The sequence below is a fragment of the Danio aesculapii genome, chromosome 21, assembly GCF_903798145.1.
Source record: "Danio aesculapii chromosome 21, fDanAes4.1, whole genome shotgun sequence".
Taxonomy (NCBI): Eukaryota; Metazoa; Chordata; class Actinopteri; order Cypriniformes; family Danionidae; genus Danio; species Danio aesculapii.
Genome location: NC_079455.1, coordinates 13,581,689 through 13,594,207, shown reverse-complemented (window position 1 = coordinate 13,594,207; position 12,519 = coordinate 13,581,689). Strand labels below are relative to the sequence as shown.

At 44.0% G+C, this 12,519-nt stretch overlaps 1 protein-coding gene across 1 annotated transcript; it reads right to left on the bottom strand.

The window, feature by feature from the left end:
* Nucleotides 1-5,090: 5,090 nt before the first annotated feature.
* On the bottom strand, nt 5,091-6,032 carry LOC130214806 (olfactory receptor 146-like). Its single transcript, XM_056446635.1, has one exon. It carries the CDS (start codon nt 6,030-6,032, stop codon nt 5,091-5,093), a length of 942 nt encoding a protein of 313 aa, XP_056302610.1.
* Between the last annotated feature and the right edge of the window lie 6,487 nt (nt 6,033-12,519).

Genomic DNA, 12,519 nt, shown 5'->3' with positions numbered 1-12,519 from the left:
ACTATAAAAGATCTGGGTGTCATATTAGACAGCAATTTAACTTTTAAAAATCATATATCCCATGTCACAAAAACTGCTTTCTTTCATCTGAGAAATATCGCTAAGTTACGAAGTATGCTATCCATCTCAGATGCAGAAAAGCTAGTCCATGCTTTTATGACTTCTAGGCTGGACTACTGTAATGCACTGTTTGCTGTCTGCCCAGCATCCTCTATTAACAAACTTCAATTAGTACAAAATGCAGCTGCCAGAGTTCTTACAAGGTCTATAAAATTTGATCACATCACCCCAATTTTATCCTCCTTACACTGGCTGCCTGTTAAGTTTCGTATTGAATTTAAAATATTGCTTCTTAGCTACAAAGCTTTAAATAATCTAGCTCCTGTTTATCTAACCAATCTTCTGTCTCGCTACAATCCAACTCGCTCTTTAAGATCTCAAAACTCAGGGCTTCTGGTAGTACCCAGAATAGCTAAGTCGAGTAAAGGAGGTCGAGCCTTCTCATTTATAGCTCCTAAATTCTGGAATAGCCTTCCTGATAACGTCCGAGGCTCAGACACACTCTCCCAATTCAAAACTCGATTAAAGACTTATCTGTTTAGTAAAGCATACACTCAGTGCACCACTTAGCGGGCTTCCACACAGGTTATGCATCTTGTTTATATACACTATGAACAGCAGCTACGCTAATTATTCTCTTTATTCTCCATTTCCACCTGGGGATACTCTTCCCGATGCCCTCAGACTATGCAGAGTCACTGATTCGATCCAAGACCAACGACGAGATGATCCCAAGGTTTCCATATCCTGGACCAGGCCGTATCCTGAGCAGCTACTGTGGTGGTCATGGAGGAGTGGAGAACATGAGACTGATTCCTGTGACCCTCCAGAGACAGACGAGTCTTCGCTGAGGTCAGCTTCCAGCCTCCGCCGCTGAGACTGCAGCTCTGCATAAGACGTTTGGCCAGCGGAGAAATTAAAATGGTCGTGCCCAACTGAGTCTGGTTTCTCTCAAGGTTTTTTTTCTTCACTTTCGCCAATTAGTGAAGTTTTTTTTCCCTCTCCGCTGTCACCACTGGCTTGCATGGTTCGGGATCTATAGAGCTGTGCATGGTTGGATTTGCTCATCAGTATTTTACTCTCAGTGGTGATTTTTAAACCACACTGAACTGAGCTAAACTGAACTGAACTGAAACACTACAAACTGAACTACACTGTTCCTATTTACTATGACCTTTTATGTGAAGCTGCTTTGACACAATCTACATTGTATAAGCGCTATACAAATAAAGGTGAATTGAATTGAATTGAAAAAAGAGCAAGCTCGCCTTAGTGCAGAGCATCTTTTTTCTCGGGTTAGAGCTTGACTCGATCAGCATGAAGCAGCACCCCTCCCCAGAGCACATTGGGCTGATGCTGACCAACTGCTGGCCCTAAATACAAGCAATGCAAATACGAGTTTGCCGCCGTGAGCCTACTTGCACAGACCCTTTGCAAAGTCAGGGGAACAAGGAGCAAGTATTGTCCAACTGGACCTGGATTTCTAAACTCTCTCTCCCTGCGACGGCCCCTTCCTGGCATATCCCTTTGAGGAAGGACCTTCTTTCTCAGGGACAGGGCACCATCTGGCACCCGCTCCCCAATCTTTGGAACCTCCACATGTGGTTCTAAGAAGGAACGCGGGGGACTTAGGTGACCTACTAGTCACTCAGGCTAGAGCACCCTCTACAAGGCATGCCTATGCCTTGAACTGGAGATTGTTAACTAAATGCGTTGGGTCAGAGACCTCTAGGCATTTTCGGTCAGTGAATTGTGCCTGGAATTTAAGTTTTAGATCTTCTGAGCAGCACTGTCTTACTCTGCTCAGGTGAGTTTCCCATTTGGTGAACCCTATAGAGTACCTCTGAGGCCTCAAGCACCTGATTCAGCAGAGAAGTTGGGTGCCTGACCATTAAGTTGTTGGTCCCTGCTGCTGATCCCATATGCATTACTCAGCCACAGTATAATTCCTCTCTTCTTAGGCAAGCCTGTGTCTTCCTTTCACATTAACCATCTCTTCAAATGTGCACTCCCCATATTGCCCATATGTTCTACTGTCATCAAGTCTCCCCAGTTGTGTAGCAGATGGCCTCCGCAGCATGCTTCCTCTTTGGGATTGGCACATTGGCGTATTCTTAAGACCCCCTAAAAAAGAGAAATGTGTGTATTCATAAATAAGCCTTTAAATGCTTCAGGTAAGTAAAGGTTGGTAAGGGCCAGGGGACATTGGAGGGCTGCGTCCTTGGTGATGATGGTGTGCTCACACGGTGCCTGGCAAACCTCTCACCAAGGCAGTGGCAAGGTTCAACTGCTATGGCACTTTCCAGACACTCCTCCAATGTGTCAGTGACAAATAATATTGGAGTTCCCTTCTGCTGGGGAACGAAACAGTTACATATGTAAAGGGGGAACGGAAATGAGGAGACTGCAGAGTCTCCAGGCAAGGACCAAAAGACTGCTTCATCCATCTGTCTGTCAGAATGCTGCACTCTCTCCCGGCTCTGCCACTACTCCCCTCTCCATCCCCATGCACCTTTGGACTCTGACACACATGAAATCACACTCACATACATCTGCACCGGTCACTTTATGTAACATTGGACAGCTAGTTAGTCACATCATGCTACCTCCTTATATATTATGACACTCACTTTATTATGTTTACATGCCTTTTGCACTATATACTGTTTCACATTATACTGTATTTTTTGCACTATATACTGTTTTACGTCTGCACAACTCATTGCCATGTACCCTTATATGTAAATTTAATGTTTACAAATTTTTATTTTTTACCTATATTTTTAGATTACATTTATTGTATAAATGTATTTATTGTAATTTCTTTCTAAAATTCTACTTTTTGCATTAATATTATATGTTATGCACCTAGGGTCTGAGAGGAACGAAATTTAGATTTTCTGTATGTCCTGTACATGTGGTTGAATTGACAATAAAGCTGACTTTGACTTGCCTTTGACTTTGAAATGCTGAACTCCATCGGCACAGTAGATCTTCTTAGCTATGTGTTCAGCTTTTTTCAGTTCAAAGTGTGCCAAGCTTTATGTGGCTGGCAGCTTTATACTCAGCTGATCAATTTTGCTGTCAGCTGCGAGACCATTTATTGGCCCATTTTCTTGCGGACTTTGCTAAAGTCCGAATTTTTTGCATGTGTTTTTTTTTGTATATGCGAAAAATGTGTATATGCATTAGACAGAGTTCAGCTCATTATTAAAAACTGTGCTGGATTATCCAGAAATGCAAAGTTTATTTCAGGAAATCAATGGAAATTTGATGCATTGCTTGTGATACTTCCCACATTCATGTACTTAAACAAATCCTAAACATAGACAGGCAGAATAGACATTATAATAGATGGTGGCCGAGTTGACGTGTCAAAGCAACAGACCGAAAGCAGACCACAAGGCTTCAAGCTTTCTATTATAACATTTATGAGCAGTATGTCAAATGTATGGACACACACACCAAACAGCAGCAGGGCAGAGGTGCACTAGTCACTGAATACAGCATAGGGTCAACTGTCCGCCACATTCTGTCTTTATTTTATGCACTGTGTTTGTCATAAAGTTCTATAGCTCAAATGATGGCATTCTATATTTAGATTTTTGCTTGTACGGTGGTTCTAATCTGTCAAAACACCATTCTAAGCGCTTTTTCAGATGCGAAAAGAGAAATAAATCTTGCCTAATTATTCTAATTATTTTATGACGGACGAAAGTTTCAGAGGCAGTGTGTGAATATAATTGACACAATTCATTCATTCATTTTCTTTTCGGCTTAGTCCCTTTAATCATGAAGTGGCAATTTATCCAGCATTTTTTTATGCAGCGGATGCCCTTCCAGCTGCAACCCATCACTGGGAAACACTCTCATTCACACACATACACTATGGACAATTTAGCTTACACAATTCACCTGTACCACATGCCTTTGGACTTGTGGGGGAAACCAGAGCACCTAGAGGAAACCCTTGCGAACACATGGAGAACATGCAAACTCCACACAGAAATGCCAACTGACCCAGCTGGGGCTCGAACTAGCGACCTTCAAAAATTTTAGATTCAGTGTGCAGTAACCTTTACTCTTCAGAATTATTTGGGATCTGGTCATCTGGTGATGTCCTCCAATATATCAATGACACATAGCGTTTCCGTAACAGTTGATAACAGACTCTCATCTGCCTAATTTGCAACTTTGTCTACTATTTCTTTATTTTTTCGCTTCCTTTTGCACATTTTGTTGATAGTAATTTACATTGCAACTACATGCTAACTAATTCTTATTAGTGAAAACCAACAGACAATAACCCCACCTTACACTATCCCTAACCTCAAACTTACAGTCTTCCAAAACTCTAATGAGTATTAGTTGGCTTGTAGTTAAATTGCAATGTAACTTAACATTTACAAAATTGTGAAAGGGACGATCAAAATAAAATAATAACCTTCATCTTGTTGTGGATTTTGAAGACACAGATTAGACTAATTTGATGTCATAATGCTGAATAATAGGTTTATAAGTTTTTCGTGAAACTTCTACATAGACAAAAAACATGAAGCAAAGCTTATAGCAGAAGCAAAGCATATAATTTTCAGATCCCTGGCCCAGTCGGGACTCGAACCTGCTGAAAAACTGAGCCGCCGTGCCACCCTAAATTTAATCAATAGAAAGTGATTACACAAGGATGCACTGGGAAGAATGCAGGCAGTGTTATGCTCTGGACAAAGTATTCACTGACATCATCCTTTTATTATTATAAAATAGAACTCTAAAGAATTTTAGAATTAAAAATGAATTAGAGGATTTTAAAGTAAAATAGAATTTTAATATAGCATTAAACTAACTGAATCTTATGTGTTGTCAATATTTCAAATTGACTAGCAAATGTAAAATGATTATGCAAAATATAATTTTTATTAAGCAACCAAGTGGACATTATGATCAAAATAATTAAAACCACAGTGGAAGGTGTACAGAGTATATACATATACTGTAAAATTTTCAGCTTATGTTTTGTATTGTTTTTTTCTTCACAATTTGTCAACTGCATTTTTCCACCAGCGTTTAACAATTATTTGTCTTATCTCTTTGGTTTGTAAACCATACACTATAGGATTTAGCCCTGGTGGTACGATATGAAACATTATACTAGCTAGTTTCCTGTTTTCAGTATACTCAGGAAAACGGTGGAAAAAAATCATGATGGCACAAGAAACAAACATTATTAAATATACAGCTATGTGACTGCTACATGTTTTGATGGCTTTGCTGTTGAGTGCTTTGTTTTTACTAATTATACAGACAGTAACAATCCTAACATATGCTACAACCATCAATGCTACTGATATGATGAGGGCTGCCACAGAATAAACAATTCCAAAAATGTTATTAATGCTAACATTTTCACATGACAACTTGTAAAGTGAGGCGTTGTCACAGAAAGGGTTTTCAATTTTAGATCTGCAGCGTGACAACCGTACAGTGAGACCTATCATAACTGCCACTACAATTATCGGCAGTGCCCAGGCTGTTGCTGACAATTTAACCACCATTTTATCTGTCATTACAGCTGTGTACAGTAATGGATTGCATATAGCCACCTGTCTGTCATAGGCCATGGTTACTAGGGCAGTGTGGCTTGCTGTTGTAAATATGTGTACAAAATATGCTTGAACAACACACTCCACATATGTCATAGAGCGCTCTGAGGTCTGCTTAAAAATGTCACAAATTAAACGCGGCAAAATGACAGTGGTCCCTATTATATCATTCACTGGCAGATTACAGAACAGAAAATGCATAGGATGATGTAGCTTCTTCTCTGTTGCAATCAAAATTATTAGTCCAATGTTACATCCCATTGCAAAGATATAAAACAAGAAAAGCAGGATAAAAATAGGATAGGAAGAAGGATAAGTAACTTTCAATCCCTCCACGAGGAGAAAGTCATTTGTAAATGTCAGGTTGTCCATTGGTTGCTCTATGTACAATCTGTCAACAGCAACAAAAAGACACTTCAAACAGTCAATAATACAACCACAGAAAAAGTTGTATTGCATTATGAGGAATATACATAGACTATTTTGACAAGTATTAGTGTTCTATGCAGTGTAAAACCAGCCCAAATATTTCATATGTATGTCAATTCTGATTACATTTCCTGATTACATCTGTTGTAGTTTCATATAAATTAAAAATGCAATGCATATTGGAAAATAAAAAATATTTAATATTAATTATAAGTTAAATCTATGAATGTTGGTTGTTATTGTAATTACCTGTGGAAAAAATATCCACTGGCTCTTCTTTGAAGAAATCTTTGCCTGCTCTTTCCTCTTAATATATGAGTGTTTGCTGTGCTGTCATCACCCAAGAGGGGTTACTAACACACTTATGTCATACATCATCACTATGAGTTTTTTCTTAAAATCTCCTACAGTAATTGTGGCATAATGAAAGGAGTTCTTTCTATATGATTCTGTAATAGGAGTCAGACAAAATTCAGTATCACATCCAAGTGTAAAGGGATAAATCATGACATCATGATGCAGATGGCAGAGGCCTATCTGCAAGTTGTGTGGTTTCTTCTTATGATTTTTCTATTCAAGGAGGTTTATCAGAAGCAAGAAGAAACATTACACCTGACTGCATGTTAAAGCTTCTTTAACACAATATGCATTGTAAAAAGTGTCATAGAAAACAATGACGTGATGACATTATAGCTGTTTATTCATGTGCATCTTTTGGCATGCTTTCTTGCCATGCTTTATTGGCCACTTACTTTCTTTTTCAGCTGTTAAATGCGGTCTGGTCCTCAAGATTCATAAAAGAGCAACACAGTCGTGCAGCGTGTCTTTTTAAAGACGTTGTTCCGACCATGCATTTCTGGATGTGGTGGTTCCCTGTCCAGGGATGATGGGAATGAGCATGGTGGGGGTTCAGCATGTTAATGCGGTGCTCGCAGGCAGTGAATACCATCACTGCGACTTACTCTCGCAAAAGGACGAACCACCCCTGTTGTCCCCCGCAATAGCAGTTGGCACTTGGGCAGATCTGAGGGTTACAATGGGGGTCAATCTGCCACCCCCCATTCCTCAGCGCTCTCCATCCAAGCTTTGACTGAGAGAAGCGCTCATCCTCCGGGATGATCGCCTTCTCACTCGATGACAAAGAGGACCAGATGTCCATCGCTGCATCAGAGCGTGGGCTGTCATTTTCCTATGACAATTTGGACTCGCTTCCTGCCTCAGGGTTAGTAAGCAAGGCTCCGGATATGTAACCTGGGCTGCGTGTGTGTGGGTTTGACAGCCCGAGCACTGCCAGCATGGGACGCTATGCCTTCCAGCTCGCAGGATCAGTGCTCTTCGTCTCAGGGTCAAAGAGTGCCAGAGGACGGGCTCCCTTCTCTCAGTTATGATTAACCTCTTATCTTCCTCTCTTCCTCGGGACGCGCGCCTCCCGGGGTGAGCTCTCCCATCCTGTGCTGCCCCACCACTGGTGTGTGCGTCAGTGATTGTACCGATGATGTCACTTGTGCGGGCAAGCCTTACAAGCAGCGGCTCAGAATGCTCATGCAGAAGTACATCGTGTGGTGCGTTTGTCCTCAGGATTGGTCTGCAGCGATAGACCTGAAGGACACGTATGTTCATGTCTCCATTTTCCCACGCTACCGGCAGTTTTTGTAGTTGCGTGCAAGGATCGAGCATGGTAGTACAAAGTCCTCCCTTCCGTCCTCTCCCTGTCTCCGCTAGTTTTCACCAAGCTCACGAGCATCCACATACTCAATCATCTCGATGACTGGCTTTTTATAGCTCATTCGCAAGATCAATTGATTATGCAAAGGAACAAGTTGCTTCAGCACCTCGACCTGTTAGGGTTTCAGGTCAACCAAAATAAAGCAGGCTCGCCCCTGTGCAGAGCATCTCTTTTTCCGGGTTGGAGCTGGACTCGATCACCATGACTGTTACTGACCTGTCTGAAAGAGTTCGACAGGAAGTCTGTGGTCCTGGGGCATATGGCATCCGCAGATGCTGTCACGTCGCACTGGTTGCTCCATATGAGACCAATTCAGCATTGGCTTCACGATCAGGTGCCCAGACACGCATGGCACGCGGGCACGCACTGGGTGACAGCCACTCCACTGTGCCACCTGTGTGCCTCTAGAACAAGTGTCCAGTCATGTCGTTGTTTTGACGGATGCTTCCAGTAGGCACTGGGGGGCCATGTGTTTCAGGCATGCAGCTGCAGGTACATGGAAGAAACCTAGTTGCATTGGCATTTGAACTGCCTGGAGCTGTTGGCAATGTATCTCGCGCTGCACTGCTTTTTCACCAGTTCTAGAGGGGAAACACGTGCTGGTCAAGATGAACAGCACGGCAACGATGGTGTATATCAACAACTCGAGGGGTATCTGCTCTCAGATGTCTCAGGTTGCTCGCCGTCTGCTCCTCTGGAGTCATCCGCTGTGGAATCGTTGCATCCCATCCTTCTCTAGCGAGCTCAACCGTGCAGCCGATGTGCTCTCATGGCAGTTTCGCCTGGGAAAATGGCAACTCCACCCCCGGCTGTCCAGCTGTTATGGGTGCGTTCTGGTGCACTGGCCAGCACAGCTGAACCCCGAGGCGTGCACTAATATGCATTTTCTCCAATGAGCCTACTTGCTCAGATAATGTATGAAGTCAGGGAGGACGAGGAGCAGGTCTGTTATTGCACCTCTCTGGCTCAATCGAACCTGTTTTTCAGCTCTCTCCTCGTGACGGCCCCTCCCTGGCATATCACCTTGACGAAGCTTTCTTCTCTGGGACACGCACAATTTGGGACCCACCCCCAGAGCTATGGAACCTGACGTGTTATCCATAGATGAAGCGCGGAGGACTTAGGTGACCAACCATTTCGGTGGTCCTACGAGGCATGCCTACACCCTGAAGTGGAGTCTATTCGCTGCGTGGTGTACTTCTCTCTGAGAAGGACCCCGGACATGCCATATCAGTGTGATGCTATCCTCCTTCAGCTGGCTGGAGCTAAGGCTGTCCCCTCTGCACTGAGGGGTTGGTGTTACGATCATTCTCACAAGATGCAGGGATGGCGGTGTGCCTGGAAAGCATTGCCTTATCATCCAGTTCCCAGAGGCGCGAGATGTGGATAATTAATTTTATCCTGTCCCTCTCTCATACCCACTAGGTGCCCTAGGTTCCTACAGCGTTCTTTTTAGACTACGTAGTGAACATCGCAATCGCTGCCCATGGAGGAGGCAGACCCAGCCCTTTCATTGCTGTGTCCTGTTCGTGCTTTGCTTATTATGTGGACCGTACTCAGAGCTTTAGATCCCCTGAACAGCTCTTTATCTGTTATGGTGGTCAGCAGAAAGGAAGTGCCGTATCCAAACAGCGGCTGGCCCACTGGATAGTGGAAGCAATCTTCCTCACTTATCAGAGCCAGGGCAAGCCGTGTCCTCCAGGAGTGAGAGCGCTCTCCACTCGTAACGTGCATCATCTTGAGCGCTAGCATGTGGCGCCTCTCTACCAGACATTGTATAGCTGCGGGCTGGGCGACATCTAATACATTTGCAAGATTTTATAATCTTCAAGTGGAGCCAGTTTCCTCACATGTGCTGGGAAACTCCAGTGAATGGGGTAATTCAGTTTGGTGTTGTAAAACTTGCTGCTCTTTTCTCTCTAACACAGAGATACCTGCTTTTTCTCGCTCTTTCAGCTGAGTTCCCCGCTTGGAGGCCCCTGCGGAGTTCTTCCGAGGCCCCCAGCATCTGACTCAGTGGAAGAGTTGGGTGCCTGGCCGGTACGTTGATGGCATGCCCGCTGGTCAGCCCGCTTTCTGAGTATAGGTGCCTATGTGCGATCCCCGCTGGTGATGCCATATGCTTCACTCAGCCATGGTTTAGTCCCCCCTCTTAGGCGGGCTCGTGTCTTTCCTTCCCGCCAACCATCCTTCATATGTGTACTCCCCGTTCTCATGGTTAGTCCATGCGTCTTCTTGCCACCAGGTCTCCCCTTCTGGGCACCAGGTGGCCTCCGCAGCATCCTCCCTATCGGGACTGCACGCTTTTCCAACTTACTTTCATATCTTATATTCCTAGAATTAACTAGGTGCATTTTTACGGCTCCCCGGAAAAATATATCTAAGCCTTTAAAGCTTCTCAGGTAAGTAAGGTAAGTTATAGGGCCAGGGGGGCATGTTTGAGGGCTGCGCCTCTGGTGATGTTGGTGCACTCACGCCGTAGCCTGGCAAACCTCTCAGTAGTGACGTGGTAAGGTTCAATTGCTGTGGCGTTTTACAAACATGTCCCCATAGTGGAAGTTTCCATATAGCGATGAAGTTCCCCTTCCACTGGGGAAAGAAATGGTTACTATGTACTCCGTAGTAACCGTTTTATTCTTGATGTTAAGTTGTCCAACCTAGAGCTGTAGAGGACCCACACAATGGCAAACCTTCTCTTAGCCAAGCACATTTTAAAATTTTATTAGATCTTTTATGGGATGGAGCAGAGCTTTTTCTTGGTTTGGAGTTTGGTACACAGGCTGTTAAAGATTAAGCTTACCCAGAATTGAGGAGGGCATGGGTTGTGAAATAATTTGGGATAACAGCCCCTTAGTGTAATCGACTTGCAAGAGTTAACAAAACAACTTGAAAGGTTTGGGTGGCAGGGATTAAAGTTAGAGATGAAGGTATCCAGAGAGGAACTGGTCCATTTAGCCAGTTACAAAAGAGAAAAAGACATTTCAGCTCAGTGATAAAACAATATAAATGCATCTCCGAAGTAGGGTGGGTATAATGTCTGAGTGCTTGGTTCAGTTCAGTTCAGAAATAGAGAGGAAGAGAGAGAGAGCAGCGGTTCTTGTGCTTTCCCCATGTTTTTCAACAGCCACAAAACAACGATAGATGACATACAGTAGATTCAGTTTTTTCTTCTTGACGTGGCTGTTTGTCACAAGAAGATGGCAAGCTTTCTTTGAGCATGGTTTATTGCTGCTTGCTGTCAGTGTTTGACAGTGTTTTTATTTGTGCTTCCTTTGTTGTCATTGCCTTGTCTAGATGCACATGCTGCAGACAATTCTCTGTAAACCAATAGCATTCAGCAGTGGGTCTAGTGCCACCCTTTTTGGTACTTACTGTTATGATAGATACTCTTTGGAAAGGGTGCCAATAACGTTATACATTACGGTTCACTATTTTGGTTCCTTTGACAGCAGAAGGGATGGAACAGAAAGAGCTTCTGATGAACATTTGGGTCACTCTTTAGAATTTGTTTACAATGTTTACAACATTTTTATTAGTTAAAAAAATGGCTGAATGGAGGTGATCGAGCATACAGTAACGTGGGTATTATTCAGTCACAACATGGCACAAAACAATCAAAAATGCAAAGCTGTGTGGCAGGAACACAACACAAGACTGATACAGAGGGTGATCTTTATACAAAAGAGCCAGAAGGTAAGTGGAGATGAAAGGTAAGTGGTGCTTGGGGAATTGCTTCTGGATGGTGAGTAGGATGTTCTCTGGGGTGTGCTGGGTCTAGTGTCTAGTGAGGGTTGTGAATGCCATGTTCAACTGCTCAAATCTGAAGAGAGAGGGAGAGAGATATTAACGTCTGGGTAAGTTGGGAGTTTGAAGCTCACTGAAGCTCTTGTGCCATCTGCTTATATCCTCTCCCTCTGATTGGCTGCAGGTGCTGGTGATGAGTGCTGATGGAGTGAGTCCAGGTGACAGGGATATGGCTCTCTGGCGACATCAGAGAGGAGTACTCGCCACAGTCCCCCACCATTAGCGCCATCCTGGATCGAACCGGTATTCTGTTATGGGAGGGTGGGGGGAGACTTACTAGACAGAGCTGCCCATCCAGACCATATTCTTGAAAGGCCATAGGCATTCCTGTCGGCGGCCCTGGCTCAATGTTGGACTTTAAAGTGGAAGTCCTGGAGCGCTAGGAACCACCTGGTGACGTGGGCATTGGTGTCTTTTGCTGCTGCCATCCACCAGGGTGAAGGATCGTCCTAGAAGATAGTATTTTAGGACTGCCCACTATAGCCAGGGCCTCCTTCTCTACAGCCACGTATTGTGTCTCTGCAGGGGACAGCTTCCGTATCACGTATACGGCTGGGTGCTCCTCTCTCTCGTGGACTTGTAATAACACCGCACCCAGTCCGGAGTTGAAAGCCCCGGTCTGGAGGATGAAGGGGCAGCCAAAATCAGGTGCATGAAACACTGGGGATGAAGTCAGGGCCTTTCAATCTTCTGCTGCTGGGCTCCATGGAATTTTCTCTGGCTGCCCCTTCTTTGTCAGGTCTGTCAGTGGGCTGGCTATGGATGAGAAATTGGGCATAAAACATCAATAGTAGCCTTCCAACCACAAAAAGGCATGTACCTGGGATTATGTTGTGGGTCAGGGGGTCTTCTGAACAACTTCAAGTTTCGACTGTTATGGCTGGATCAGCCCTCGACCAA